Source organism: Platalea leucorodia (genome assembly GCF_965183815.1).
Source record: "Platalea leucorodia genome assembly, chromosome: 13".
Classification (NCBI taxonomy): domain Eukaryota; kingdom Metazoa; phylum Chordata; class Aves; order Pelecaniformes; family Threskiornithidae; genus Platalea; species Platalea leucorodia.
Window position 1 is genome coordinate 16194402 of NC_138835.1, and position 27954 is coordinate 16222355.

General features: G+C 54.7%; 2 protein-coding genes across 7 annotated transcripts; both read left to right on the forward strand.

Moving 5' to 3' along the window:
- Positions 1 to 151: 151 nt before the first annotated feature.
- NSFL1C (NSFL1 cofactor) lies at positions 152 to 9385 on the forward strand. 2 transcript variants are annotated; one of them, XM_082325877.1, is made up of 9 exons: positions 152 to 386; positions 1207 to 1304; positions 2305 to 2379; positions 3542 to 3707; positions 4312 to 4404; positions 5054 to 5163; positions 5614 to 5751; positions 6261 to 6425; positions 7474 to 9378. In XM_082325877.1, exons 1-9 carry the CDS (start codon positions 285 to 287, stop codon positions 7634 to 7636), a joined length of 1110 nt encoding a protein of 369 aa, XP_082182003.1. In that variant the 5' UTR covers positions 152 to 284; the 3' UTR covers positions 7637 to 9378. The 2 variants fall into 2 exon arrangements, with proteins under 2 accessions (XP_082182003.1, XP_082182004.1); XM_082325878.1 differs by lacking the exon at positions 152 to 386 and having other exon boundaries at positions 536 to 1304; positions 7474 to 9385.
- A 617-nt stretch (positions 9386 to 10002) lies between these two features.
- LOC309597061 (sodium-dependent lysophosphatidylcholine symporter 1-like) lies at positions 10003 to 27859 on the forward strand. Of its 5 annotated transcripts, none has more exons than XM_082326000.1 (17): positions 10003 to 11021; positions 12490 to 12649; positions 13384 to 17534; positions 20047 to 20166; positions 20489 to 20613; positions 21288 to 21420; positions 21851 to 21929; positions 22343 to 22500; positions 22623 to 22713; positions 23253 to 23374; positions 23477 to 23560; positions 23752 to 23835; positions 24700 to 24812; positions 25285 to 25428; positions 25710 to 25886; positions 26123 to 26170; positions 27442 to 27859. In XM_082326000.1, exons 3-16 carry the CDS (start codon positions 17184 to 17186, stop codon positions 26163 to 26165), a joined length of 1824 nt encoding a protein of 607 aa, XP_082182126.1. In that variant the 5' UTR covers positions 10003 to 11021; positions 12490 to 12649; positions 13384 to 17183; the 3' UTR covers positions 26166 to 26170; positions 27442 to 27859. The 5 variants fall into 5 exon arrangements, with proteins under 5 accessions (XP_082182126.1, XP_082182127.1, XP_082182128.1 ...); XM_082326001.1 differs by having other exon boundaries at positions 27449 to 27859; XM_082325999.1 differs by lacking the exon at positions 27442 to 27859 and having other exon boundaries at positions 10004 to 11021; positions 13384 to 15520; positions 15969 to 17534; positions 26123 to 27383.
- The last annotated feature ends 95 nt before the right edge of the window (positions 27860 to 27954 follow it).

Here is a 27954-nt window from a genome sequence, read left to right on the forward strand (position 1 = left end):
TGCTCGGTTTTGCCCCCCCCGTGCTCGGCTCTGCCCCCCCGTGCTCGGTTTTGCCCCCCCCGTGCTCGGCGCTGCCCGCCCGGGGCTCGGCACTGAACGCCCGGGGCTGGGCGCGGCGCATGGCACCGCCGGGCCGCCAGGGGCCGCTGTGCACGGAGCAGCGCGCTGCGCCTCCCTCGGGGAGGCGGGAGTGTTTCCGGCCGGGTTGGGTTTCGCGGCGCACAGCGGGCGGGGCGGGGCCGGGCCAGGGCCCCGGCGGGGTTTGGGCGCTGCACCGCGGCAAGATGGCGGACAGGGAGGAGGCGCTGAGGGAGTTTGTGGCCGTGACCGGCGCCGAGGAGGAGCGAGCGCGCTTCTTCCTGGAGTCCGCCGGCTGGGACCTCCAGGTAGCGCCGCCTCCCTCCCCTCCGCCTTCCCCGTCGCCGGCTCGGCCCGCTGGGGGGGGGCTCGGCGGCGGAGGCCGGCGCCGGGCGGGGGCCGCGGCCTTGGAGGCCGTCGCGGTGGCGGGGCGGGCAGCGGGGAGCGCCGGGGCCGGAGCTCGGTGTCCTGCAGGCTCGGGCCTCGCCCGGAGGCCGCTCCCGGGTCCCCGGCCCGTCGCCGGGCTCAGCCGTTGCCGCGGGTCCGCGGGCTGGTTGGGGCCGAAGCCCGTCCTGGTTCTCTCGTTAATTTGCACATAGGTGATTTCTGGCACGGGGCGAGGAACCGGGGGGTTCTGCGTTTTGCCGGGTTTGCGTAGATTTTCCTTGAAAGCTCGCGGGGTTGTTAGCGCTCTGCTCTCCGTACTGGCAGCGGCAGTCCCAGCACCCCCAAAATGATGGGGAGACCGACCACCCCTCTGACCCGCTCCGGGCTCCCTTCCCCCTCAAACCATCCGGCTGTGGTAAACTCCGAGCCTACTCACGGGTGGCACAAAAGCAGCTGTTTCCGAACAGTAATTTTCGCGTAATCCCTGTAAAAATATTGCCGAATCAGGGCCTCCGGTCGGGGACGCTGCTCTGGTGAGTGCCCTACCGTAACAAAGCCAAACCGAAGTTGGCAAAACCTCGTCTTTGCCAGGATCTCCAAAGGGGGAAACCACATGAAGCGTCTGTAGTGTTGATGTCCCTTACGAGGTCCAACGTGACGGAAGCTTCAGCTGTGTTACTCGTGTGTGTTTTTTCCATTGTTCGGGAATGTTTGCTCTCATCCTGCGGCGTCCCTTTCCAGATCGCGCTTGCCAGTTTCTACGAGGACGGAGGCGATGAGGACATTCTGACTCTTCCCCAGCCGACACCCAGCTCCGTATCCAGAGGCACTGCAGCCAGGTGAGGAGGGAGCTTCAGCTCAGGCTGACCTGTTTATCGGCGGCTTGTAAACCTGACGGGGAAGACCATTGATGTCAAAATGCAAGCCCTGTCTAAAGCGTTGATGTATGTTAATTTCCAGGAGAAATAGCTCTGCGTTTCGATCTGTTTCGCCTCGTATGGCTCTCTAGAAATTGTGAAAACATCAGCATTTTATACATTGCAAGCGCAGAGGTTATTGCACAACTAATCCAAAGATCAGTTAGGACAGCTTGCCTCACTGCTCAGGAAAAACTTGATTTGTCCTTTGAGGTTAGAAGACAATCGGTTGGTGACGCTTTCATTTGAGCAGGTTGTATCTCCGCAGGAAAAATATTTTCTGCTTTTGTGTGACACCTGATCTGATCGGGTCGAGCATTTTACAAAAGGAGTTGATTTCCCTGTGCAGTGAGGAAATACTGTCCGGTTTTAAGGAGTCACTGACTGTATCTTGAAGGAAAAGGGCTCTCGGTTCAGGCTTTGGTGAATGAAGTCCGTATTGCAGAAGAACCCTGTTTCAGTTTGGATCACAGCTAACAGCCTCGGCAGAAACGACCAGAGGGGAGGGAAGGACGTGGGGGCTGCGCTGTCCTGCGGCCTGGAAGAGAAACCTGTGCTCGTGCAGGTTTGGAAGGGGTGGCTCTTTGTAAGAAGGCAACAAAATCTAGTACGCGAGCAAGGACAGGGACTGAGGACTCGCAGCTTTTGCTGCATCTGCAGCTGCCGTCTGAGCCTTCTGCAGCTGCCGTCTGAGCCTCCTGCAATGCACCCGCTCCCGTTTTCTGTTGGTGCAGTTGGCAGAGGGGTCCAGGAGCTCGTTTCACCGCTCGGTTACGCCAGCCCTGACCCGTCATTTCCTACAGCGATGAATCAGGCCCTAAAAGTAGAACAGGGTCAGCCTAGCTGCTGTGTTCAGGAGCTTTTGCTTATGCGGTTGAAATGTGTCATGAGGCTGATGTATTTCTCTGATTGACTTCTGCAGTGACCATAGGGTAACATCGTTTAGAGACCTTGTTCATGCGCAGGAGGATGATGATGAAGAGGAGGAGGGACAGCGGTAAGTTTTCAGTTAAAGACTTAAAGCCTGTGTGTGTATCCCTGCCCTTTTGTGATGATTAAAAGCAGATTTAAGGCAATGTGAAATTCCTGTAGTGAAAAATCTCAGGTTTGGCGTGGAAAGGTTGGTCAGCGCAAAGTCTGCGCACAAGCACGTGCTCGGCGTGGCTGTATAAGAGCCAGTTTTCATCGCTGAATTGTGCTGTTGAGGGAAAGCCTGAGGGAGGATGTGGAAACCCTTGGCTAAGAATAGAAAAAAGCCCAGATCATCATTTGTGTCCATAGAGAACAGAAATGTGGGAATAATGCAGGGATTGTTTTTCTTTCTGCTTGGGGTTTTGGGGGATTTTTTTGGTTGGGGTTTTTGGTTTGGTTTTGTGTTGGTTTTTTTTTAACTGCTGCTTAAGGGTAATGTAATGGAGTGTGGAGGTGGAAAGAAAAATGTAGGTCCCCTTTCCAGTGGGAACGTGGCGTACTAGTGAGAACGTCGTCTACAATGTCAGCTGTAAGTAGTTAAATACCCTTAAGATTAACAGGCAAGGTAAACTGAGTGGAACTGATGTATCTTAAGGTGGCTCAACCTGGGTAGGCTGCGTGGTCTGCCGCAAGCAGATGTGAGCTTGCTCTGTGTGTGCTACAAGCCAGCTGGAAGCAAATAAACCCGATCTTCCAGAAGTGCGTAATTGCACTTCACTGACTGCATTCATTGCTTCCAGTTCAGATCCGTCCTGTGTGTGGGGATCTTTCAGTGTGGCATGAACGTAACGTGTGCTTTCCCTCAAAACACCAGTTAGATGTTGCTCATCTTCCGTCTGACAGGTCAGAGACTGGAAGTCTCGCTGAGCTTGGTAGCAGAGCTGGTACTAGCATTTGAAACTGAGCCTTGTCAGTCTAGACTGCTTCTCTTGCTAGGTGTGAGAGTTATCATCACTTTATTGCTATTCATCAATGGATAATTTTACAGTGACTGACATAAAAAGAAAGTCTCTGCAGTACAGGAGTTTGTAAGTGACGACAGGAGGCACTGGTAGTGGCTAATATTTGTAGATCCAAGCTGTACAAAAATGACCTGAATCCTGCTATCAAACTGCTGGCTCCTGTCGCATGCGTCCCCTGGCGAAGCAGCGGTCCGTCTTACCCAGCAGCTCTGTGCTTTCTGCTAGGTTTTATGCCGGCGGCTCAGAGAGAAGCGGACAGCAGATCGTTGGCCCCCCGAGGAAGAAGAGTCCCAACGAGCTGGTGGAGGATCTGTTCAAAGGAGCAAAGGAGCACGGTGCGGTGGCGGTCGATCGGACATCCAAGAGTGGTGGCGAGACTAGCAAGCCTAAAGTGAGGAGCGATGAGTTCTTCTTCCTTCTGTTCCCCGTTTCGGTTCAGGCTCCCACCGTGACGGCTGTTTGGCACCGCGGAGTCCTGGAATTACCTTAAAAGGACAGCTCAGTCTGGACCCCTCTCCTGGTGCAGCTCCGATTCGTGTGTCACAGTGGCAAGAAAAGCCACTTTCTTGTGCCATCTTTATTAACTTGTTCAAGCTGGTCACTGCGCCTGCAGGGCAATAGATGTTGCTGATGCCATGAAACCCCCCTGTTCGTCCGTAACGGTGTCGGGGAAGGGGAAGCAATGCCACAAAACCCCCGTTCATCCGTAACGGTGTCGGGGAAGGGGAAGCAATGCCACGAACCCCCCCGTTCATCCGTAACGGCGCTGGGCAAAGGGAAGCAATGCCACGAACCCCCCCGGTTCGTCTGTAACGGCGCTGGGGAAAGGGAAGCAATGCCACGAACCCCCCCGGTTCGTCCGTAACGGCGCTGGGGAAAGGGAAGCAATGCCATGAACCCCCCCGTTCATCTGTAACGGTGCTGGGGAAAGGGAAGCAAGCTGTCTTGGGTTTGCGTCATTCTATAACCTCTTTGCCCCCCCCTCTCTCTTGCAGCCTTTCGCAGGGGGAGGGTATCGCCTCGGGGCTACTCCAGAGGAGGAGTCTGCTTATGTGGCAGGAGAGAGGAGACAGAACTCAGCTCAGGATGTGAGTATCTCTCCGTTCTGTTTTGTAGATGTCGCCCGAGGGATTTCTCTGCTGTAGCTACACAGCTTGTGAGCCCAGAGAGTTATAAAGCTTGATAGAAATCCAAGAGGACAGAAGTATGGTAAATCCTGCTTCCCGTGGGATTTCTGATTAGAAAATAGTAGATGCTTGGGTCTTAGGTAAGCAGCTTTCTGATGAACTTTTAATTAAGAATCTGAGCACTCCTTAGAAGTGCAGACTGTGAAAAACAGCGTGCAAAGAGCACCGGGCGATTAACTCTTCTTTATCCATTGAAGAGATGTGGAGCTAACAGCATCAATGCAAGACTCTCTCGTGCTTGGTTTGTGACCAAATATGCATCTGGGCAGTGGTGGGAGCTTGGTTGAGGCTCCTCGCCTGGCACACTCTTGGCTCTTCAACCGTATTTATCAAAAAGGGGTCCGTGGTGCCACCTTCTCGGAACTGATGTAGGGCCTTTACATAGCCGGTGCTTTGGGTTTTTCCCTCAGCCTGGAGGAACCTGGCTGGAATGTTTTCTGCACCTTGAAATTCCTCTGCCAGTCAGGAACGTTTCACTTTGCGTCCGGTTATTGTTCTCACTAAGATGCTGCGGTGAGGCTGATTGATTGCTGTTTGGGGGCTGCTGCAGGTGCATGTTGTACTGAAGCTCTGGAAGAGTGGATTCAGCCTGGACAGCGGAGAACTGAGGAGCTACCAGGATCCTTCCAACGCCCAGTTTCTCGATGACATCCGCAGAGGGTATGTAGCGAGAGGGGAGAGAAAGAATAGCCGTTTTCTGAAACACCAGCGTTTGTGGAATTCAGGATGCTGAATCAGTGGCACATTTCACCTGAGCTTTCTTGTAAGAGATTCTTAATACGGAAACTGTGGGAGGCCAGCCTTGAACGTGTACTTCAGGTAAATGGGAAGTGGCTTTGGTTTGTATGGGACCTTGAGAGTTTGAAGTGAACAAACAGACTTTCATATTTGGGCTGAGAATTTCTGATGCCTCGTGTCACTCCGGGTGAGGGCCAGGGAGAAGTAACCTTTAATTTGTGTCTGCTAGTGGGGAGGTGGGCATCTGCTCTGTTAATTAAGCCAGGGCTCGCTGCGATTCCTGAAATTCCAGAGGCCTGTGGCTGGCACTTTTTCTCCACGCTTTCCTGACTTGCTGCTTCAGGCAGCTGCCTTAGGACGCTCTCTTTGCAGGGAAGTGCCGGCAGAGCTGCGCAGGTTAGCACGGGGCGGACAAGTGAACCTGGATATGGAGGATCACCGGGATGAGGAGTATGTGAAACCGAAAAGCGTTTTCAAAGCTTTTACTGGAGAAGGACAGAAGCTGGGCAGGTGAGAAGACAGCAGCGCTGCTTTGCTCTGGGTGTGGTGTGAGCCAGTCACTCGAGCGTTTTGCCAGGTTGAGCCTTCTGATTCATCTTTCTGAAGAAAAGGCACTCAGCGCCTGCGGTATGTGAGGCGTTCCTCTAAGAGAGGAAATGAGGCTCGCTGGCGTGTGCTGTGAGATGGCCCGGTCTTTCCGTGGCAGGAGGCGGATCCCGAGTTGGGAACCCCCACGGTATGTCACCTAGAAGCAGTGGTTCCAAGTTACACTGTCCCTGTGGGGGTGTGAAGACCCGTGATGTGGTGCTACCAAGGGAGATGGTAGGGGGGAAGCTGTAGACGAGTTCCTGCTGACTGACTCCTCCGCTCTCCCGTCCAACTCGCGTTGGTGTCTCTTGCCTAGGAACCCTGGTAGCTGGGCCCAGCAGGCGATAAGCTCGCTGCCCGACTCCCGGCACCCTGCAGCCGGGTGAGCCGGTGGGTTTTTAACAGCTCGCCTTGTGTCTCCCTGTTCTCAGCACCGTGCCCCAGGTGATGGGCACCAGCTCGCCAGCCCAGCAGGCAGCGAATGAAGCCAAAGCCAGTTCTGCCATCACTATCGATGAGTCGGAGCCCGTCACCAACATCCAAATCCGGCTCGCCGACGGTGGGCGACTGGTCCAGAAGTTTAACCACAATCACAGGTACAAAGGCAGCAGGAAGCACAGGTTACTGACGGGGTAGGCCCGAATGGCACTGCAAACTCTGCACAGATGGAGCAGACGTTAAAATCCTGGCTAGCCTGCTAAAGGGAGCTCTGGGGATCCTTCTGGATAGGCAACGGGGAATAAAATTATTGAGGGGTTTTAAGGCAGTCGTTAACTGTTGGAAGGATAGGATTTGCTTTCCAGATAGCGATGGGTTATAGCTGGTGATGCTGCACCTGGGAGCTCCAGTGTTATCAGCAGAACTTTCCTTAATGTCACCTATAAAAAACTGAATCTCTTCTGAGGGCTTTAGAAACTGTCAGGTAATTAGGAACTTGGTTCAGTTATTCTGACTCTCAGTTCAGACTTTCCTGCTGGGCTGCTCCCTGGGCCGAATGGAGCACCCAGGGGTGCCCTCACAGCAGCTCAGTTCCCTCGGACGAGCAAAGCTGGCTTATAAACCCTGCTGCTCCTTAGACTTCTCCTGAAGCCCGTCTCACCTACCTGATCTCAGAGAGCATGGCCATTCGTTTGTACTCGTTCCTCCAGTTTCTATAAGAGAATCAAGAACGATGCAAAAAGTTACAAAAACCTTCTTCTGCGCTCGGGTGCAGGAAATAGATCCAGCGTCACTGTCGTGGCTGCTCTTGGGAGTTGAGATCATCTCGATTATGCTGTGTGTGATGAGCTCAGTCACTTCTAGCAGACAGTGTCAAGCAATTTGTTAATCTTGAAGGGTTCAGAAGCCTTCAGTTTCAAATAGCTGCCTGACAACACAAACCTCCCAGTCGGGCAGTGGAAAAGAACATTTAGCCCACAGTCTTTAACCTGTAAAGCAGCTTGTGTTATTTCCCTAAACGGGAGCCTACGGAGAAGTAGATTAAATCAGAATCGTCTGGCTGTGGCCTCTGCTGTTAGCTGAAAAGCAAGCGCAGCGACCACAGGGTTGCGTGCTCCGGGAAGGGTGAATTGAGGCTGTTGCCGTGCGCTTGTACGGGATGTTCGGTAACCGGATCACCCTTGTGTGTTTGATCCCTTTGGGCAGGATCCGTGACATCCGGCTCTTCATAGTAGATGCTCGGCCAGCGATGGCTGCCACCAGTTTCGTCCTCATGACCACCTTCCCAAATAAAGAGCTGACTGATGAGAACCAAACCCTGAAGGAAGCCAACCTGCTCAACGCCGTCATCGTTCAGCGGTTAACATAAAGGACCCCACCTCTCGCCACACGCCTGCCTGCAGCGCGCATGTGTCGTCTCGTCCTGTGCGCGCACCCGCGCCGTGCGCCGCAGGCTCACATCTACTCGTAGCTCTGGGTTCTTAGGTCTTCGTTGGACTTTTTTCTCTTTAGTTGCATTTGCCATGGTTTTTTTTTTTTTTTTTTTTTTTGTGATGATCAGTGGACTTTAAAATAAATAAACAAAACGAATCCGTTTTGAAAGGAACTGCAGCCTATTGTGCCACAGATTCTCCCACGAGAGTTCGGTTGCCTTTGTGGATTGCGTTACTGCACTCTTGAGAGGGGAGGAAGGTGAGGGGGAAGGGAGCTCCCAGGGAGCGGTTTCTGTCCATGCCAGCTGCCAGCTCGTCACAACCTTTCTGCTCTTCCCTCTCCTCCAGGGACTGCTGCGGAGCGCTCCCTTTATTTTCGCGCATTAAATACAAACTATACGAGAATGGGTGATCTGATTGTTGGGATAACGGTCGCGCTACTGTAAAAGCGTTGTGGGGGAAGTCTTTTGTGAAAAAGCTGCGGGGAAAACTCCGATGCGTGTGTGCAGGTGCAAGGTTTAACACTCTTCCTGGGCTTTTCCGGAGAGAAAGTCCTGACCTTCCTTCCCTCAGCAGAATGTAGGGGTGTCCATTGCAGCACCCCCCTGCTCTGCCCGTGCTTTCTCCCGCAGCCCGGGCTGACTGCAGGTTTAATTCGCTGTCTTGCATTTCTCTGAGAAACCCAACTTGCTGCTGATCTTTTCTTTCCAAGACCACGCAAAGCTGAATCAGCTTGAAGGGACCGAAAGTAGAAGGCAAACGGAGTTTCTCTTCCTGAAAAGCAAGTTTTATTTTAAGAGGTGAATTATTGAGATGATGGAAACGGCTCAGGTGGAAAAACTAAAGGCTGTAGTACCCTTTGATTTATTTCCTCTCCTCTGCTGAGGAGTAACATAGCTGAACACCTGGAATTCTCCAGCTTGGGTCTGGTCCGCTGTTTGTGTTTTGGGCTCAGGTCTCCATGTCTTTCTTTCCTTTGAACAGAATCCTGCGGGTGAATTTGTTACGCCTAGACACGAGGGATGGGTAGCGCTGGCGTAGCAGCATCACGCGTACGAGTTGCCATCTAGCATTGTGCCACGGCACCTTGCACCGACCCGCAGCACGCTTGCTCTCCTAGCCCCAGGCTTCGGAGCCGAACCGTGGGCCTCCAGACAGCAGCTAACTGGGAGCCGCTGGGTCCCTTCGGGAGAGGCTGGATTGCTGCCGTGCGAAGGGCTGGAGCACGCCGTCCGCTTCCTGCCTTAGTCACGCCGGAGCCCTGCGGCTGCCGCGCTGCAAGTCCGTCCCCCTCAGCGCCCTGAAGCTTCCAGGTCCTCACCCGGGTGCGAGCAGAGCCCAGGCGCTGGGGCCGCGCGGGCGGGGGAGGCCCAGCAGGTTGGACGGGTTCAGCGTGAGAAACTCGCTTGGCTGCCTCTATTAATACAAAACTGCGGGAGTAGATACCAGACCTTAGCAAGGGCATTTTTACAACAGTTTCTCAACCGAGAGCTGAATTAACTTACGTTTTTCATTACTAAATGGATATATAATGTGTGTAACAGCAAATTTGTAAATTATTGTGAAAATTACCATTAAAAGCCCGCAAAATAGGAAAACAGCGTTTGACCCTTTTAATGGCTACCATCTGTTCTCGTATTTTGGATGATGTACGTGCGGATGTCTACTCTTACTGCTTTGGCTTGCACCGCGAGCAGGCTTCCCAGGGCCGAGCTGTCTTCAGCTAAATGAGATTAAAAATCTCCGCAGGGTTTTTAAAGATCTTTCCTGACAGGTGAGCCTGGGGTTCGCCCGCCTGCATCACTTGATGTTGTATGTTATGACCACTTAGTCAGCCGTGTGAACCAGTCCAGAGAGAATTCGGAAAGGGAGTTTCCCTCGGAGGCAAATACGGTCACAGCTGCCTTGTGGGACGTCACTCATTCGTTAATTGTTCATTGGAGGAGGTCTTGGATCCTGATCTTCTCCACACGTGCCATTGTGGGGACCTGGGACAACCTCTTCCAGAGTGCTGGCCAGGATGCGCCCCTAGACCCAGAAAGAAAGTTTATCTAACAGAGGGAGTACAAATTCTTTGTCTCCTGCTTCGCCTTGGTTAGCTGGTGGCCATCAGAGGACTGAGGTGGTGACAAGCTGGTGTCCGCGGTCTTTGGCTGGATGAGCTGGACACATTGGTGCCCCCAAATTAAATCATCGAATCACAGAATGGTTTGGGTCGGGAGGGACCTTAAAGATCATCTGGTTCCAGCCCCCTGCCATGGGCTTCCACCGGACCAGGGTGCCCAAAGCCCCGTCCAGCCTGGCCTTGGACATTTCCAGGGATGAGGCATCCACAGCCTCTCTGGGCAGCCTGTGCCAGTGCCTCACCGCCCTCGTGGTGAAGAATTTCTTCCTTCGATCCAATCTAAATCTGCCCTCTTTCCGTTTAAAGCCATTCCCCCTTGTCCTGTCACTACATGCCCCTGGAAAAAGTCCCTCCCCAGCTTTCCTGTGGGCCCCCCTCAGGCGCTATAAGGTCTCCCCGCAGCCTCCTCCTCTCCAGGCTGAACCAGCCCGGCTCTCTCAGCCTCTGAGCACCTTCGTGGCCTCCTCTGGCCCCGCTCCAACAGCTCCGTGCCCTTCCTATGGCGGGGCCCCCCGAGCTGGACGCAGGGCTCCAGGGGGGTCTCACCGGAGTGGAGGGGAGGGATCCCCTCCCTCGCCCCGCTGCCCACGCCGCGGGGGATGCAGCCCGGCATGCGGTTGGCTTTCTGGGCTGCGAGCACACGTTGCCGGGTCATGCTGAGTTTCTCCTCAAATGAAGGTCGGCAGCTAGATGGCAACTCGTCTGGCTGCTGACCTCAAGGATTTTGTCACGCGGATTCTGCTCACTGATGGGAAGTTTCGCATCCAGGTTTCCTCCCAGCTCTCTCCTTGCCAGTGGGACAGAAAAGTACTAAATTCAGAGAGGCTGCGGGCTCGGAGATGCTTCTCTGCCAGGAAAAGCGAATGTTCCCCGGCGCCGGAGGGTGGCAGTGCTGGAGAGAAGCCGCTCTCCTCCTCGCCAGCTGCCTGCGAGGAGCTGCACCTTGCGCTCCTGGGTGTCCGTCAGCCCCTCTGGGCCACCGCTGCTGACTCCTTCTTCCTCTGATTCTTTTCTTCTTCTTTGTTTTTGTAAGTCAGGAGCAGTCCTTATCTCCTGGCGAGCAGGCCCGGCTCTGCCCTGCCGCCAGGCTATCTGAAGCGTGCCCGAGTGCAGCCCAGAAGCGGTATCGGTAACCGAGACAGGCGTATCTTCTTCCAAAGTCGACAAAAGAGCCTATGGAATGAACTGGAGGCAACGTACGTGCAATCTCCTGTATTAAACTGTCTCCTTCTGTGAGCTGGTGGAACGTTTCACTATAAAATAAGCCATAAAGCAAAAACAACAGCCAGGCTAATTACCAGGGAAGGGATAATATACCAGAACGGGAAAAAGGGGGGGGGTGGAAGGAGGCACCTTGATTTTGTAAAGAAAATCACTTTCCTTGTCACTGGTGCAGCTCTTTGGTGTTTGACGGGCCCCTGCAGGAAGGTAAACACTCGTTTCTGACATTCCTATAGTTTGTGATGGTGGTTAGCGAGTTTATTTGACTTTCTCTCTAGTAAAATCTCCTTCCTTTATCATTCCATTCCTTTGTTCTAACAGAGTCATAGCCTGAGACTGGGCTTTCCTAAACCTGACATTTATGCCTGCAAAAAAGGGTCTTTCTCTCCTTTGCCCGGAGAAGTGTTTCACTTTGAAACGTTTCTTCCTTCTCTGCGCGTTCCCCGCCGGGAGCCCTGCCTGCCTTCCCGGTCTCTCGCACGCTGGTGCTAAGGCAGCGTTGCACGTCGCACGTGAAAACTCGCTTCTTTTCAATTTCTGTACGATAAGATACAGCCCGGTTTTACAACCGTGCTGTCCTGTCTGGGGCTGATCTCTTTCCCTGTACCTGAGTGTTTGTCTCCGAGTGCTGTATTTTAACCGTTTTCCCTTCCTCAGACGGGCAATTGTAGGGCTTCCTTGGGTTTTATTTTCCTTCGTACACAGTTTGTTGTTTCCTCCTCTTCCTTTTCACATGTCCTCATTGCTAAGATGTAGTTCCTGTGCTTTCTGATAGCATTTTGCACCATTTCCTGGGAACTCTGCCTCCCCTCTGGAATGCTGCTTTTGCCACGGGACGTTTCCTGATCCGTGTTTCTTGCACAGTCAGAGGTCTGCCTGCCTCGGGGGTTCTGCTGTCCCGGTGCCTTCAGCGATCCCGCTGTAGGGACATCCATTTCTAGGTGTAGCTGTACCTTCGGCTGCTTCTTCGGGTAAAATAACGTTAACAGCACAAAGCAGCTAGCTGGTTGGGTTGTTTTGGCAGAAAACTCGGGTAGCTCAGCTCGCCAATAAATGCACGCTGTGACCAGAGACAGGGAGCAAGAAATCCTGTGGGCACAGCTGCGTCTAGAAGAGGATGACTGTAAATTTTGCCCTGATTTTTTTCTTTTCATGCTGCCTTTGGTTATACTCAGTTATATTTAATTTTGCTCCTCATTGCTGGACAGCACTAAATCTTGCCAGAAGGAGAAGGTGACCTTCATGCCATGGCTGCTTCTGGGGTGGGGCTTCAGCTCCCTGGTGTCTTTATTTAGAGGAGTGATTAAAAGGATGGCAGTCTGCTCCTGGGATGCTCTTGGGAAGTTCAGTCGGGAGGGTTTTCTTTTGAAAGCAGCACTGCTTTACAGATCCTTTGTTACCAAGAAAAAGGACCCTGAGTTGATGTTTCTTCTGACTCTGTAGTTACAGCGGAAAGCTGCCTTGGGGGATTGGTGTCACTGTCACATAAAACACGATGCTTATGGCTTTCTTCAGAGTCCCCCACCATGAGGGGAGGACCTGCAATATCTGCATTAGATCCTCGGGCAGGAGCTGGGGTCCATTCAGGAGCCTGCTGTTCTCGGTAAGCCTGCTGCTCTAGGTAAGCCTGCTGCTCTAGGTAAGTAAGCCTGCTGCTCTAGGTAAGCCTGCTGCTCTAGGTAAGCCTGCTGCTCTAGGTAAGTAAGCCTGCTGTTCTAGGTAAGCCTGCTGTTCTAGGTAAGCCTGCTGCTCTAGGTAAGTAAGTCTGCTGTTCTAGGTAAGCCTGCTGCTCTAGGTAAGCCTGCTGTTCTGGGTACGTCTGCTGCTCTAGGTAAGCCTGCTGTTCTGGGTACGTCTGCTGCTCTAGGTAAGTCTGCTGTTCTGGGTACGTCTGCTGCTCTAGGTAAGTAAGCCTGCTGCTCTAGGTAAGCCTGCTGCTCTAGGTAAGTAAGCCTGCTGTTCTAGGTAAGCCTGCTGCTCTAGGTAAGCCTGCTGTTCTGGGTACGTCTGCTGCTCTAGGTACGTCTGCTGTTCTAGGTAAGCCTGCTGCTCTAGGTAAGTAAGTCTGCTGTTCTAGGTAAGCCTGCTGCTCTAGGTAAGTAAGTCTGCTGTTCTAGGTACGTCTGCTGCTCTAGGTAAGCCTGCTGTTCTAGGTAAGCCTGCTGCTCTAGGTAAGCCTGCATGAAGAATTGCTAGATTTTGAAAGCAAGACAGTGCTACCCCCTTGCTGCTTCTGAATGGTCTTGGTTCTGTTGGTGAACCAGCACGTTTATAGATGGAGACGGGTAATTTTAAGTGACAGATTTAATTAAGCAACGAAGTTGTTTTTCTTACCAGGTTGTGGGTTTCCGTTGGCGCTTGTATGGTAAACACCTGGCATCATGCGAGGAAGGGTGTCTGGCGGTCACTCGAGGCAGAGCCGGGAGGCCGCAGCCCGCAGTTCTCAGCTGTGCCTGCTGCCAGGTTTGCTTTCCTGGCGACCCAGCCGCCTCCCCGGCGAAGGAAAAGCCTTTCAGCTCCACTCGCGCTTCGAGTCTCAGCCCAGACCTCTCCGAGGTGCGTGCTTCTGTCCTCCAGGCACAGCGGCGACGAACGTACGCGTCAGCGCTCTGCCTGGGGAGAAGGGAATTAGCCATTGCACGCACACTCGCCGAATCGTGCAGAGCTGGGTCTCCTCACCTGCAGTCCTTGCTAACGAGGTGTGATCGCCCTGCCAGCTTTCGCCGTGAGTTTTAGGCAGTTTCACTTTACTTTAGGAAGGAGAAAAGCCTGAAGGCAGTTGACGTCTGCTGGGATTTCAGCTGCAAGTCTCCTCCTTGCTCTGGTAAATAATGCACGTGCTGCACCACGTGGCATAACCGCACACAGCCGGCACGATGGCGGCGAGCGGCTCTGGAGCTGGCGGAGCTGCGTCGCTGCAGGCTGCCTGGGGACTTCCATACGTTGGCTGCTGCCAAGGTGCCAACGGGGCTCCTACAGCAACACTGGTGGCACCAGTAAGCAAAGGCACACCGTCGAAACCAAGGTGGCAGCTCATTGCAGCTGCTGGCCGGGTGATCGGGCTGGCTGTCAGCAGGGACCCAGCCGAGTTCAACAGAAACGGGAAGAGAAAGCCTTTCTAGTTACCTGTTAGCAAACATTTTTTGAACCAAGTCCCACGTTTCCCAGTTACACACTTCCACAGAGAGCAGTAGAATCCTAATTACGCAATAGGCCCACATCTCTGGCAGCTGAACCGCTCCTGTGTCAAGCACCTCTCAATTTACTAATTTATCATTTTCTGACTTATTTACTACATTCCTAAATGCTTATCTTATTTGCTGTTCTGTCTTGTCTGCACCGAGCCCGTCTGTCCCAGCGCTGGGAGTTCTTGAATAGATTCCAGATGTTCTTATTTACTCAGGTACCTCTCATGACTCCTCATTAGATTAACTCTTTACTGGCTTACGAGGCCTACAGTAGCAACAGCTCTTCTTCTCCTTTCTCATCCATCGCGGTGGCTCTTGAAGTCATGACTCCTGTTCCACCAAGAGAGTGAAGCTGTGCCAAGGGGAACGTGAAAGCCGCTGGCCCTGCTTAGAGCAGCCAAGGGAGGGGTAAACCTTCGGAGAACTTGCTAGTGGAACGTATCCAAATGCCGCCACTTGCTTCTGTGCCAAAAAATTCCCACTTGCTGGCTTTAGCCTTTTTTTTTTTTTCCCCCCCAACGGGGCTCTCCTGCCTGAGCAGCCCATCTCTAGGTCATCGTACCCTGAGAAAAGCCGTTCAGCTAGCACGGCTTGGATTGGAGTCATCGGTGTCATGCATTCCCCGGCCCTGGGCTGCCTTGAGAGATAAGATCGCGTGCTTCTGCAGTGGAGAAGGGGGTTCTGGGGAAGGGACCTTTCCTTTGCAGTGAGCAAACTCCAACATGACCTTGTTTCTTAAACTGCAGAGCTTTGGCTTCTCTCTTGCTGAGTGTGCAACAGAAAAATGGGTGTAGCTGCAGCGTTGCCGAGTGCTTTCCCTGTTCTTTCAAAACCCATTTCTAAGCCTCTGATAGCACAAGATCAGCGTAGCGATGGAAGAGGCATCGTCCTTTCCTCCAGACTCTTGGTGTGTGCAGTGTACGGCGAGCTGCTTGGGTTAGATTTCAGGCCTTGGCACACGACGTTATTAGAAAGCTCATTGCTTGCAGCAAGTAGCCCAGTGTAAAGCAGTGATTAACAGCGAGATTGGTGCTTTTCACCACAACCTGCCTTTCCGGCACAAAGCTGAACGCCGCGCTCGCGCAGAGGCGGGTGGAGAGCTCCCCGTGCTGCGCTGGCCATCGTGACACCCCGTCTGGACCCACCGGGTGATGCTGCCTTCTGTACGGCGCTGAGCAACGTGACAAAAGGCTTCGGGAGGATCTGAGCAGAGCAGAAATAAAGCTGTCCTGTGTCGAAGATAATTGTGCACTGAACCAGCCAGGGAGCGAGAGCTGCTCTGGGAGGTAACTGTTGGTCATCTGTTGGCTTTCTAGTCTGTGAGCAGAAAATGCAGCTATTTGCACCTGGAGAGTAAATGAGTGCCAAAGAGCCAGAGGATTAAGTGCTGAGTGCAATTTCCAAAGGTACCTTGTGTCTGTCCAAATGTAACTGTGTGTGGTGAGTGGGTACAAAATGGCCTAGAAAAAAAAAAAAGTCAGGTTTTTATATTTCCTTTTGAGTTTCCCCTTTCCTCTTGGGTGGGGAGAGATGTATTTTGCTTTCTTATAGAGATGTATGCTTAGATACGCTGGTGGGAGACAGGGATTTGGCTCCCACTGCACTGGCTGTGGTCCAGCATAAGTGATATTTGTTATCTGGGATGTCAGTAAAATAGCAGCGAAGAGAGATGCCGCTGACTCAGTTGTACTGCGGCTTATTAACCAAGCTCTGACTCAGCCTGCAAAATTCAAGTTTTTCAGATTAACCCCCACTGGACAAGGGAAGGCTGAGCTGAAGACGACACGTTTTTCTAACAGCGTCGTGATGAACCTCGCGGAATGGCTGCTTGCGTTCCCCGTGGGTACGGGTGGTGGTACAGAGACCCTAACAGGGATTTAACGCTCCCCGTGGCTCTTGATAACCTGGGAGGAGAGCAGGGAGAGGGTTTCGCCTGGGTTCTTCTGCCCCAGCTGCTGCATCTAAGTTCAGTCGTGGAGGCTGTTTGATCTAGCTAGAGAAGCCTGTTCTTGAAGAGCTGCCTGATGAGACTAGACGTGCCAAGCAGATGATTACCGGGCAGAGCGGCAGTGCCATCCCTTTCCTGCCAGCCTTTCGCTGTGTGCCTTCTGTCCTCTGAAGCCGATTTCTCCCTCCGCCTTTGCTTTGCCAAGTGCTCGTAACAGCGTCTGGCTGCGTGCTGTGAGCACCGCTGCCTTGGGAACTCGGCTGCTCCCACACAGCCAGCGCTGAGTAACTGGGCTCCTACTGCTCGTAATGTAGGAGTAATCTTTGGTTTGTGATGCCGAGACTGCTGGGCTCTATGGGCGATGAGGGGTCTGTGAAAGGGGAGTAAGAAAAGCACGTTTCTTGTCACCAGGCTCAGAATATGTGTGGGGTCTCCATTGCCGTGGGAGATCTCTCAGGAGCTCACAGACTGAAAGAGGTTGATAATTGCAGATCTCGCTTAATAGAGAAAGGAAAATGTATCCCACGCCTCCTACTCTCGGTGACGTTGTCCTGGGCCAGGGCAGCGCCAACACCTTGCACCCGTTAAGGAGAGGGCGAAGCAAAGGGGCAGTGGGTTTCCACAGCCCCGAGTAAGGAGCCGGAGCTGGGTCTTCCTGGACGGCCTTGGGAGAGAGGGGCTTTGTCGGGGAGTGACCCGGGGCGAGAACCTGCCTGTTCCCGCTGCCCTCTCCCTGCCTGCTCCAGCCTCTTTGGTTGCCCGCCCTGGGCTTCCCACGCTGGTTCTTTGGAGCTGGTGGTCGCTGGTGCTGAGGCAGGAGTCCTGGGGTGGCTCGTGGTGGTCTGGAGCTCAGGCAAGGGACTTCTTCTCCACACCCCTAAGATCTCAGTGAGGCAGCAGCCCTGGGGTGGGGAGGAATGGCTGGACCCAGCTTGACCTTTGAAGAGCACCGGATTTCTCCATTTCACGGCAGAGAGCGTGGGAGATAGCACCCTGAGTTCATGCTGCACTGTGAGCCCTGCCAGGTTTCCTGCCTCCATGGGCAGGGTCTGGCCACGCTCCTCCCTCAGAGCCAGTCATTTCCCCTCCATCAGCTCCTCCTGGGGCTCCGCAGATGTATCTTCACTTGTCAAACCTCCATCCAGCTCCGGTCTGCGCCTGCGGTGCGCTCTTTGACGTACAAGGCAACTTCTTCCTCACCCTGGGCGAGGAAGCTCCTGCTTCCCCACCACATGCCGCAGAAGGACACGGTCGTGTCTGCAGTCATGCATCCAGGTGGTCACGAAGATGCCGAGCCGCACAGTGTAACCCCAGAAGGAGCTCTCCCACAGGGAAGAGTGGTCCAGAGAGAGGTAAGATCAGCATCCCAGGGTGCTGCTTTCTCGCAGGCAGAAATGCCTTTCACACGTGCACGCTAACCCTCATGAGTGCGCACACCCACGCGGAGCCTACCCGGATCGAGCAGCCGCAGGCTGTGGGGGTGTTTCGAAGTGTTTATGACTCAAGCTCGAGAACACATTGTTAAAGCAAGGCTCCGCGTTTTGTTTTTGTTGCCGACTTTCAAGTGAAATGGGCAGAGACGTGCGGAGCGCTGTCCTACCTGCTGAGAGCATAAAGGGAACAAAAGCTGCCACAGAACCCTACAGCCGAGAGAAATGCCTTTGTAATTTTAGAAACAGAACTGCTGTGGAAACGAGATGTTGTATGAGTAAGTGCTCCTCAGCAGTGGTGCAAGCCTCATGCTTCAGCCATCCCTGCGGGTGCAAGGTTGGTCTGCAATTTGAAATACAAGGGACCTGACTCTCGCTGTGTGCTGTAAAAGGCAGAAAGTAAACTGGGACCAGAAGCTGAGAGGCACGAGCAGGCTGCTGAGGTTACCTGGCACGGGGAGACGGGCGCTCTGCTCCCCGGGGTGTGCAGGAAGAGGCTGGGCCCTCCAGCCTGGCAGGCACAGCACCGTTAGTGTTTTTTCTACGGTGTGGGCTGTGGAGGAGTTATCGCTAATCGCTGCGTGAGGGAAACGCACTCAGCGCCTTCTGGAATGCTGCTTTTTGGGACTGTGCCTGTGTTTTCGGGAGCTGCTCCCTAGTACTGTTACAACGAAGGCCTGTCATCCCTCGAGGGTGGCCGTCAGCGTGACTGACGTTAGCGGCACAGCAAGCCATCTCCAGCCCAAACAGGCCAGGGAACCGGCAGGTTGCCCCCTCGCCCCACCAGAAATGAGGGCCAGTGGGAATTCGAAGCGATCCCTGACTTGATTGCCCGGTTACCCAGCTGCTGATGTGACCCTGCAGTCCGTCCCTCAGCCCAGCCTCTTGCACAGCTGCCCCGTGCCAAGCGTTCATCCCTCCTCTCTGCTCTTCTGCAGAGCTCTTGCTGGAGCAGCTCACAGCCTTTTATAGCCATGTCTGGAGCAGGCCTGTCGCCTGGGACGGCCATCTGCCCTGCGCAGGCAGGGGAGCCCTCCACATCTTTCCAGAAAGGGCTGTCTATCTTTTGGGTGCAGGCTGCCTGCTGCACTCTGAGCTGCGCCGGAGCTGCTCGGTGATCGGGAAAGCCAAAACATGGTGTAGAGCAGGAACCCGAGTCGCTGCTGACCGCGTTAGCCCCGAGCATCGTCCAAGGCAGCCTGCGCTGAGAAGGGAGGTCAGCCCTGGTCTCCAGGCACCTGCACTGCGACCCCACCGCTGCTTGCCCTGTCCCAGCAGAAATGGCCTTTATCAATGCTCTGCTCATAGCAGAGCTGAGCTGCGGCCGCGCCCCGCTTCAGCCGAGCGGAAAGCCGAGCCCGAACGGGCCGTCTGCTTTCTATGTGGTCTCAGCCTGGAGCCTGCAGTATACTCCTGGCCTCGGGTGATGCAGAGATGTATCGTGGTAGACAGCAAGTTCATTTTGGGGCTGGTAGGAAGTCAGTGCTGTAGGTTGCCTCTGGGAACTTGCCAGATACTTGAGGCTTGGTACGGTATTTACTGAAGCTAACCACATCCAAATAAAATAGAGGCTTTGCCATCAGCCCTTTTCCTGCACGCTGAAACGCTCCTTGTGCTTTCCCTGTTGATCTAAGGAAATCCCCTGGGCTCTGCGCTTTGCAGTCTCTCTCCTCGGACTGCCTCCGTTACAGTCACTTTAAGCCTGATGCAATTTGTACTTTTTAATATTAAAGAACTTGAACCACTGGATTGTAGCTCAATAGAATAGGAAAGGACAATGTTAGACCAGCTCAGCAGATAGCTCTGCGTTTGGCGTGAGATATGTATTTCATTTACGTTAGCAGCCTGTGATCTCATGCAAACACGCCTCCGAGGAGAATCGAGGTGAAACACCAGGGATGTGGCCCTGGTGACAAGACAAGCCCAAGACAAGCAAACGAGACAGATGCCCCCTGATCAGCTCTTGGCTTTGGCCGGTCGAGGAGCGGATGTGGGCTGGTGGCCTGGAGCGAGGAGGGAGGCCGGTGGCCTGCCCAGCCCCTCAGGGCGGCTGCGCAAGGGACCCTGAAGGCTTATGAAGAGTATGAACCTCTGCTGAGCGGGATCTGACGAGGCAGGCTGCTGCCCGAGGGCAGGCCGTGCGCGGGAGGCGCTGCGCCCTGACCCACCACGATTGCCAGCAGATGGGGAAGCACCCTACAGCACCCCAGCTGCCACGGCAACCTTGCGTGTGGCTATCAGGTGGAGTGATGTCTGGCCAAAGGACAGGTATGTGTGTCGTGGGTGGGTGCATGGGGGGTTAGGACATGACTCGGGGTTTAAATGGGCCTCGGAGAACCCAGCGGATGGGACAAGCAGCGGCTGGAGGTTAGCTGTCAGGCAGAGGTGCGTATCATTTCTCAGGTGGGCTTGTTCCCTGGTGTCTCGGCTGCAGGAGAAGCCAGGACTGCCGCTCTGCAGAAAGGTTTGCTATGCTGTTGGGGGCATTCCCTACCAGATGACAGGCAACGCCCTTGGGTTTTTCCTCCAGATCTTCCTATTGGATGTTGTGCAGGTGAGTGGCCACGTGAGATGGGGTTATCTGCAAAGGGGCTTAGCATAAGCTCAGCAGACTGGGGCAAGGTAGAGTTCGGTGGGTGGCCAAAGCCCTTGGAAATGCTCATCAGCATTAGGCATTCAAACCGGATCAAAATCGCATCATGTAGATATTGCTGGTGGGCGCGCGGGAGATGTTTCTGGGCCGTTTCAATGCTTGGAGTGGTCTCCAGGGGCTGCAGATGAAACGTTGGCTAGAGCGAGCTGCATCATGCTGCCTGCTTGCAGCCTTTCGCCAGGACATCTTTCCCTTTCGAGCTGTGGTTTCCGTTTCCCCCCAGCTGGAGCCGTTCCATGCCTCTTTGATCATTTTCCTTGGAAGAGCCTGGGATGCAGTTACTGACCCTGCTGTTGGCTTCCTGGTCAGCAAAAGCCCGAGGAGAAAATATGGCAAGCTGGTCCCATGGTGAGTGTCTGGGCTGGAGCCTCAGGAGGGTCTTTGCCAGACTCAAATTCCTTCAGTGCTAGCGCATGGAGGTAGCTGGGGCACCTCACTGGGAGTTTAATGTCACTGCGGCTTACACAGAATTACAAAACCGTCACAAGGACACTAAAGATAACGTAACTTGCAGTGGGGTCCGTATGTCATTGCAGTGAGAGAGGGGGAGTGTACTGCAAACTTGCGCATTTGCTCTTTCCCTGGGGCCTCGCATTTTCGAGGCCGGGGGGTTCAGTGCTCGGAGAGTCCTCTGTGGTGGCACGTACGGAGGTTGGTAGTCGGCTGTGCCAGCAGCTCTCCACCAGGCTCTAACCGCAAGCAGGTCTTGCACGTAGAGGGTTACCGCTACCTCCAGGGTTCTGCTGCAGGGCAAGGACTTGAAGCAGTTGAGCAACAGAATAAGAAATGTTGGACAACTCAGAGGTCGCTTTTTCTCTCACCGTTTGTTTAGCGCCCCCCGCCTGACCGACGGACGCTCACTCGGGCAGAGCTGCTTCCTCTCGCCGATCTTGGTCGTGCAGTAGCTGGGCTGTGGTTTGGAAGCTAGGGAAGAGGCCGTGCGGTGTAGCTCAGCTTATGCAATGAGAAGTGTGACCACCTTATCTGAAGGTCACGTCTGACCGGCTCTGCTTCCTCCCCAGGATTGCATGCTCCATGCCATTTGGGGTGCTCTGCTACTGCATGATGTGGTTCACCCTCTCGGATGCCACCCCTGCCTCCCTGAAATTCCTGTGGTACCTGTTCACGTACAGCTTCTTCCAGACTTGCATGACTGTAAGGAACACGGTGCCTGGGGCTGACTCTCTTACACGTCATCCTATACAGCAAGGAAGGGGGACACGGGCAGCTGGGGAGTCCCAGCCTCTCCAGGAAGGGGCCTGGAGCGGAGCCTGGGAGAGCTCGAGCTGGGGAGCAGTGAGGGGTGCAGGACGCTGCAGACCATCCCCGCAGGGATGGCGAGATGGAGCGGTGCATTTTAATGCTGGGGATTCGGCTGGGCTGCCTGTACACGGTGATGTGAAACTTCTCCATCGCTGGTTTGTGGGAAGAGAACAAGTCACAGAAGAAGGGGGTGAGAAGGCACCTGCGTGCAGGGGTGGCACAGAAGGCAGCATTATCTGCTGTGTGTAGGGACGAGGGGGGTCGTGACCAGCAAACCAGGGAAGCAGCAGCCGGAGCTGTGGTTGAACTGTGCTCTCCCTAGTGCCACCACGTGCCGTACTCTTCCCTGACGATGTTCCTGGGAGGAACCCAGAGAGATCGTGACTCAGCCACTGCCTACAGTAAGTGTCTGTGCCCCTACAACCCCTGGCTGCCTGCGTTCCTGGGAGACCCTCCCCAGAGAAGAGGTGAATAAAGTCCTCTGGCTTTGACCAGACTGCAGAGTGGATGGGATAAACCAGGGATATGAAAACAGGGATAAAATCAGTCATCTTCTGCAAGGAATTTACCTGCAGAAACATTTCTTAGATCTGTATCATCCCTAGGGGACTCAGGGCCCAGATTTATTGATTCCAAACATTAGAGTGTTTACTGCTGGAGCCAAGGGACAAAAATCAGAGCAGGTCTCTTCTTCTGAGGCAGCTCTGGATGTTGGTGCCTCCAATTCCACTCCCAAAGCTGGTCTCTTACCCTGAGGGATGTGTCCCATCAGCCAGCGAGCGGACTGAGGCTTCTCCCCTGGTCGTCCTGGCAGGAATGGGGATGGAGGTGTTCAGCACGCTCCTTGGGTCAGGAATCCAGGGGCAGATTGTGGGCAGTTACCATGCCCGCATGATGAACGGCTGTTACGTGTCAAAGGAGACCCTGCCCAACAGCAGTACCTATGGCCTCACGGACTCTCTGGAGAACACGGTAAGGACTGGCCCGTTTGCCCCCTGCTCCTCCTGTAAGCTCTGAGGCCGGCACTGCTGGCCGTGCGCCAGCTCTGCGTGTGGTACCTGCGTTGTCACTGTGCGCTGTCTCTCGTTTTCCAGCGTAGGGCCTATGTACTTGCATCCGTGGTCCTGGGCTCAATCTATTGCCTGTCCTGTCTGGTTCTCATCCTTGGAGTCAGGGAGCAGCCCGGTAAGGTCCATTTAGAACCAGTCTGGAGGGTGCCCAGCGGCAGTGGATGGTGAGGATGGGGTTGCAGAGGAAGGTGTGAGGCAGAGGGAGCTGAGCTCCTATGTGAGGGGTGGCTCTCTGGGTGCAGGGCTCACGAACACACGCACACTCGGATGCTAAGACCCTCCTTGGTTTGCGCTGGCAGCATCTTGCTCCCGCAGAGGAGAGGGGAGATGCTCCGGAGGAAGGAAGGCTCTGGCTGCCAGGGAGCTCCTGCAGGGAGCCGTGGGCCTGGGACAGGGTCTGCAGCTCACTGCTTCACCCTGAGCAGGTCTCACCAACACGCAGCCTGCAGAGCTACGCAGGCCAGGCTGAACGCGCAGCGTAAAGCGGCAAAATCCAGCCTGTAGCTGTTGTCTCTGTCCTGAGACGTCAGACTCCGATAGCTCCTCACCCAGCTGAGCTGCACCCCAGACACAGCGGCGCAATCCCCTGTGCCTCCCACCCCCTCGCATTTGCTATGGCAGCTCCGGTGCCAGCCCTGCTGTCTCTCTCCTCAGGGCCCCTCAGACCCCTGGGGAAGGTCGAGCTGCCCTTTGCCAGCTGCCTGAGGATGATCGTGGGACACAAGCCCTACACCCAGCTGCTGTGTGGCTTCCTCTTTGCATCCCTGGCCTTCCAGGTGCGGCAGGAGGAGAGCCTGGGGGATGAGATGTCCAGGCAAGTTATCCAGACAGTGAACTCGGGACCCCCAGCCATGAACGTCTCCGTGTTGCTTTCCCAGATCACACAGGGGATCTTTGCCTTCTTCTGTACTCATGCTGCGGGGCTGCCCGGGAAGTTTCAGCATTTAGTGCTTATCATGTTGGTAAGTGAGCCCCAGGAAGAGCTTCCTGGTGGAGGGGTTGATCCTTGGGTCACCCCAGCCCTTAAGCATGGGCAGCTCAGCCTCGTGGAGTCACGAGCTGCTGCTTCTGCCCATCAGCAAGGATGTCACCCAGGCAGAGACTGGCAGTCCTGGGGGACATCACTGAGACTCCCCTTTGGTTCTCTCCTCAGGTCTCAGCTTCCCTCTCTATCCCCTTTTGGCAGTGGTTCTTGGGGAGATTTGGAAAGAAAACAGCAGTGTCGCTGGGCCTGGCGGTGAGTTTGCCTGTGGTTGTGGCTGTGGACTCAGAAGCCCTGCAAGGGGACAGCCCTGCCCCCAGCTGCTCACGGTGTCCGGGGAGAAGAGCTGGCAGCTAGGGCTGGCCCTGAGCACGGCATCCTCTGCACTGCAGCTGGCCAGGAGTAAGCCAGTAGTTGATGGCAGCTCTGCACTTCCTTGCGTCCGGGGGCCACGGCTTCGCAGAGCTTTGCAGTGAGGTGCAGGGAGGCCGAGGGACCGTCTCTGGGACAGTGGGGAAATGATTTTTTTTGCAGCATCACCCAACCAAGGGCTCGGGCTCTGAGAGTCCGTGGCTGGAGATCTGGTGAGCAGCGTCTGATCAGCCGTTGTACCAATGCACCAGTCTCGTGTGCACACGCAAACATCGTCCTGCAGCCTCTGTCCTGCTCCAGGATCTTGCATGCTTGATGCAAGTGATCCGAGTTCTTCCACCCAGCTCCGCGAGAGGCACGGGGAGGGAAGGAAGGGCTGTGCAGCACGCTTGGCAGTGGCTGGGAAACAGCCTGCTCATCAGACACACGTCCCGTGTCCTGATATCCCATTGAGGATCTATCTCCAGATGCCTTCCTCACAGATACTGGGTGCAGCCATAGCAGATCCAGCTTTCCGGTTTAACCACTCGGCTCCATTCCGCTCCATAACCATCCCTTCTTTACCCACGAGGAAGGTTTTGCTGGCAGTGTCAGCCTGTCCAGGGCCTCCACGCTGCACTGCAGAGGGGACAGAAGCAGTTCTGGTTTTGAAATGAAGGGGGGAGCGTGGCCTTTGGTTGGGGCAGACTGTGAGCAGCAGAAAGAGCCCATGTCCTTTTGTTTCTCCTCTTCCTCTCGCCGCTGCAGCTGATCATCCCAGCCCTGGTGGCCATCACCCAGGTGATGCACAACTTCCTGGCCTTCGTCTTCCTGGTGATGGTGGCAGGCTGCAGCATGGCTGTGCTCTACCTTTTACCGTGGTGAGCGGAGGCACCTCCGAGGCGCTTGTCAAGCAGAGAGGAGGGGAAGGTTATTGGGAAAGCGCTACCCGTGATGTGCCAAGACTGCCCGTTTGCTCAATAAATACAGCAGCTTTTGGGCTGCAGAGGGACCTGTGGAGGTGGGACTGGGAAGGGACGTGGATGTGAGGCACGGTCCCCCCACGGCATAGTTCAGTCTGCGTTCGGGTTCGGCAGCAGGATGCCAGTCATTGCGCAAGGTGCTGTTTTTCTTCTCGTTCTCCGAAGCTGCTGCCGCACCCTCTCTGTAAGATGCTCTCTGCCGTGTTTGCCTAAGGCAGAGGACAGGCACAAAACGGTCTCCAGCGTGGGGTTCTGCAAGGGGTTTCTGTCTCTCTCTGTGGCTTGGAGAGGCCGTGGAGCGGCTGCGGCTGAGTTCAGCCGGCGCTGGCGTGGGTGTCACCGACGTGTCTGTGGGGCTGTCTGTCCCCAGGTCCATGCTGCCAGATGCGGTGGACGACTTCATGCTGAGGAACCCCAGCTGCCTCAACCTGGAGGCTCTCTTCTACTCGTTTTACGTCTTCTTCAACAAGTTTGCAGGCGGCCTTGCCGTGGGGATATCGACACTGAGTTTGCAGTAAGCCCCTAACACTACCTCCCCTATTTTGTCAGCCCAGCGCAGGCACTTTCTACTGCTGTTTTCTGGAGTGTTTGATAGAGGATGCTGGAATGAGTCACAGGGGTATCCAAATTTGCCTTTCCAACATCTACTGGGAGCAAGAGGAGCAGACAGGAGTGGGAATTCCCCAAAACCGGCCCTCTGATACCAGACTCTAGAGGAGAGCGACAGAGGTGCCTGCTTGCCTTTCTGCGGTGACTCGGTGGGGCTGGGGGCAGGAAAACCATTCTCCTCTTTAGTTTTGCAGGTTACCGTGCTGGAGACTGCATGCACAACCCCTCCGTCATCCTCACCCTGCAGCTTCTCATGGCCCCAGTGCCAATAAGCCTGCTGCTCATTGCCATAATCATCTTCTGCCTCCATCCCATCAATGAGGAGAGGAGGAAGCAGATGAGAATGGAGATGGAGGCAATGGGGTAAGTTTGAGATCCCTGAAGGAGCCGGGTCACCTAGCATTAGTCTGGGCGTCTGCCTTGGTCCTAGCCCGACACAGAAATGTTGTATGGGGACAGAACTGCGTGTGTCCAGTCCAGCTCCCTGTGCTTGGGTTATGAGCCTCTCGAGGGGTGCATTTCCCGAAGGGCTTTGGGGGTATTTTGGAGGATGCTGACTTCACACCAGATTTCATGAGTGCTCCTGTTCCTTTTAACAGGCATCTGGTACAGCGCGGCAGCCAAGAACAAACCCAGGGCTGAAGCGGGTGAGTTCATCGGGAAGGACACGGATTTGCTGCGCTGTCAGGATGTGCTGCTGTCAGGGAAAGTCCTCGCTTCCTGTTGTTTCCCGTTCCCATGTCCCAAAGCCTTGTTTTGCATCCTGACGCCCTCCCTCTCCCGGCTGGCAGGCGCAGGATGGCGAGGGGGTCCTGCTGCAGCCCCAGCCCTGCCACCTCACCAGGGCTGCTTTCTCCAGGGCTTGGCCTCGCTGGTCTTTTGGCAGGTCCTGACAGATCTGGGCAAGGCAGATCCGCGCTCTCCTTCTGGGAAAGAGTGCGGTGCCGGGGAGGAAGGGCCCCCGCCAGCCCCGGAGCGCTGCTCTTACGCTGGGGTGCGGAGGTGCCACTTAACCTTGCGGGAACGCTGCACAAAGAACACAGGGATTGTTTTTGAGAGGAAACTATTTTTGACCAGTTCTGAGGAAAAATACTGCCGAGATAGCACACACCTTTGTGCTTAGCCTGCCCTTTCACAGGGAAAGGTTTAGAATTTCTCTGAACGAGAGTGAAGTTCAAGCCAGCGGTGTTTTAAAGCATCTGCAGAAACAATGACACCTGGCAGCAGGGTGGTGGAAGCTCTGTCCGTCCGCCTGCACCTTGTTAGGCTGAGTCACTTCTGGGGAACCAGCAGCTTCTCGGCACAAGAAGCTGCGGGAATGGGTAGCGCTGCCTCCGGTCAGGCAGCTGGTGGGGTTTCTGGCAGCTTGTCCCGGTTTTGGCCAGGTTGGGAGGTAACGGCAGAAGTGTCGAATGTCAAGAAGAGCTGAGTCGCTTTTAAATCGTAGCCCATAGCTGGATCCGCCACAGCAGCATCTTGCGAGAGCTGCTCGGCACCCCCACATCTCTCCTGGCAACAGTGAGGGGGCAGCGGGGGGAAGAGAGGAGAAAGCCATCGCGTGGCTGGTAGTGCTGAGCTGTCCTCAGCCTTGTGCAGCGGCAGAGAGTGAGGCGGGTTATTTTTAGGGCTAGAGCTGTATCTGACCGTTGGTTGACCTTGCAGCTTTCTAGTCTGGTGCACACTGGCAGGATCTGAGCAAATTACTCCCCAGTTGTGCGCTGAATTAATTTGAAGCCTTAAGTCTTGTGCAACTTTGCGATCAGTGGGGGAGACAGTGGTTTACAGCTGCATCAGGGCACCTGCAGCATCATCGCAGCAGCCCAGATTCAGAACAATTTCTTAGATGCACAAAGGGCCTCCTTTTTTTTTTTTTTCTTCCCCTCTCTTTTTTCTTTTTTTGTTGTTTTGTTTTCTGGAGTGTGAAGGATGTTCCTTGGGATCGCCTGACTAAGCCCGCAGTCAGGTGTTGGGATGCACTGCCCTCTGCCACCGCGTTGCTTTCAGCCTTGCTGCCTCTGGATTGACAAACAAGCAAACGCCTTTGAGCATCGAGGAAACGCTCTGATTGTGGAGAGCTTAAAGTCCTGCAGAAGGCATGAATTATCTTCAAAGGCACATATGCTCCGTGGGACAGAGGAGCGGGCTTGATCTGGAGCTCCCAACCCGCGGCACGCGACCCGAGCAGGCCCCGGGAGCTGACCCACCGCAGAGCAGGGAGCTGCTGCTGGCGTGCGTGGTGCCTGCCAGCCCCGCTGCTGCCCGGGGTGCTGCTTCTGTGTATCAACTAATGTGCTGTTTATTTTTTACACTATTAAACCTGAATGGTCACGCTTTTCCCTCTTGGTATTTCTTATTTTTGTGAGTTCTGCCAGCAGATGATCCAGAGGGCAGGGAGCGGTTTAGGCAGAAGTCACTTGTTTTCAAGCTTTTG

Bases quoted from the DNA above. Each gene is read 5' to 3' on its own strand.
- NSFL1C (XM_082325878.1), top strand. From the start codon at position 1,099: ATGTCCCTTACGAGGTCCAACGTGACGGAAGCTTCAGCTGTGTTACTC. The intron at 3,708-4,311 runs GTGAGGAGCGAT...TCTCTCTTGCAG, and splicing joins GCGAGACTAGCAAGCCTAAA to CCTTTCGCAGGGGGAGGGTA. The intron at 5,752-6,260 runs GTGAGAAGACAG...CCCTGTTCTCAG, and splicing joins GAAGGACAGAAGCTGGGCAG to CACCGTGCCCCAGGTGATGG.
- LOC309597061 (XM_082326000.1), top strand. From the start codon at position 17,184: ATGCTGCACTGTGAGCCCTGCCAGGTTTCCTGCCTCCATGGGCAGGGT. The intron at 25,429-25,709 runs GTAAGCCCCTAA...TCTCCTCTTTAG, and splicing joins ATATCGACACTGAGTTTGCA to TTTTGCAGGTTACCGTGCTG. The intron at 25,887-26,122 runs GTAAGTTTGAGA...TCCTTTTAACAG, and splicing joins ATGGAGATGGAGGCAATGGG to GCATCTGGTACAGCGCGGCA.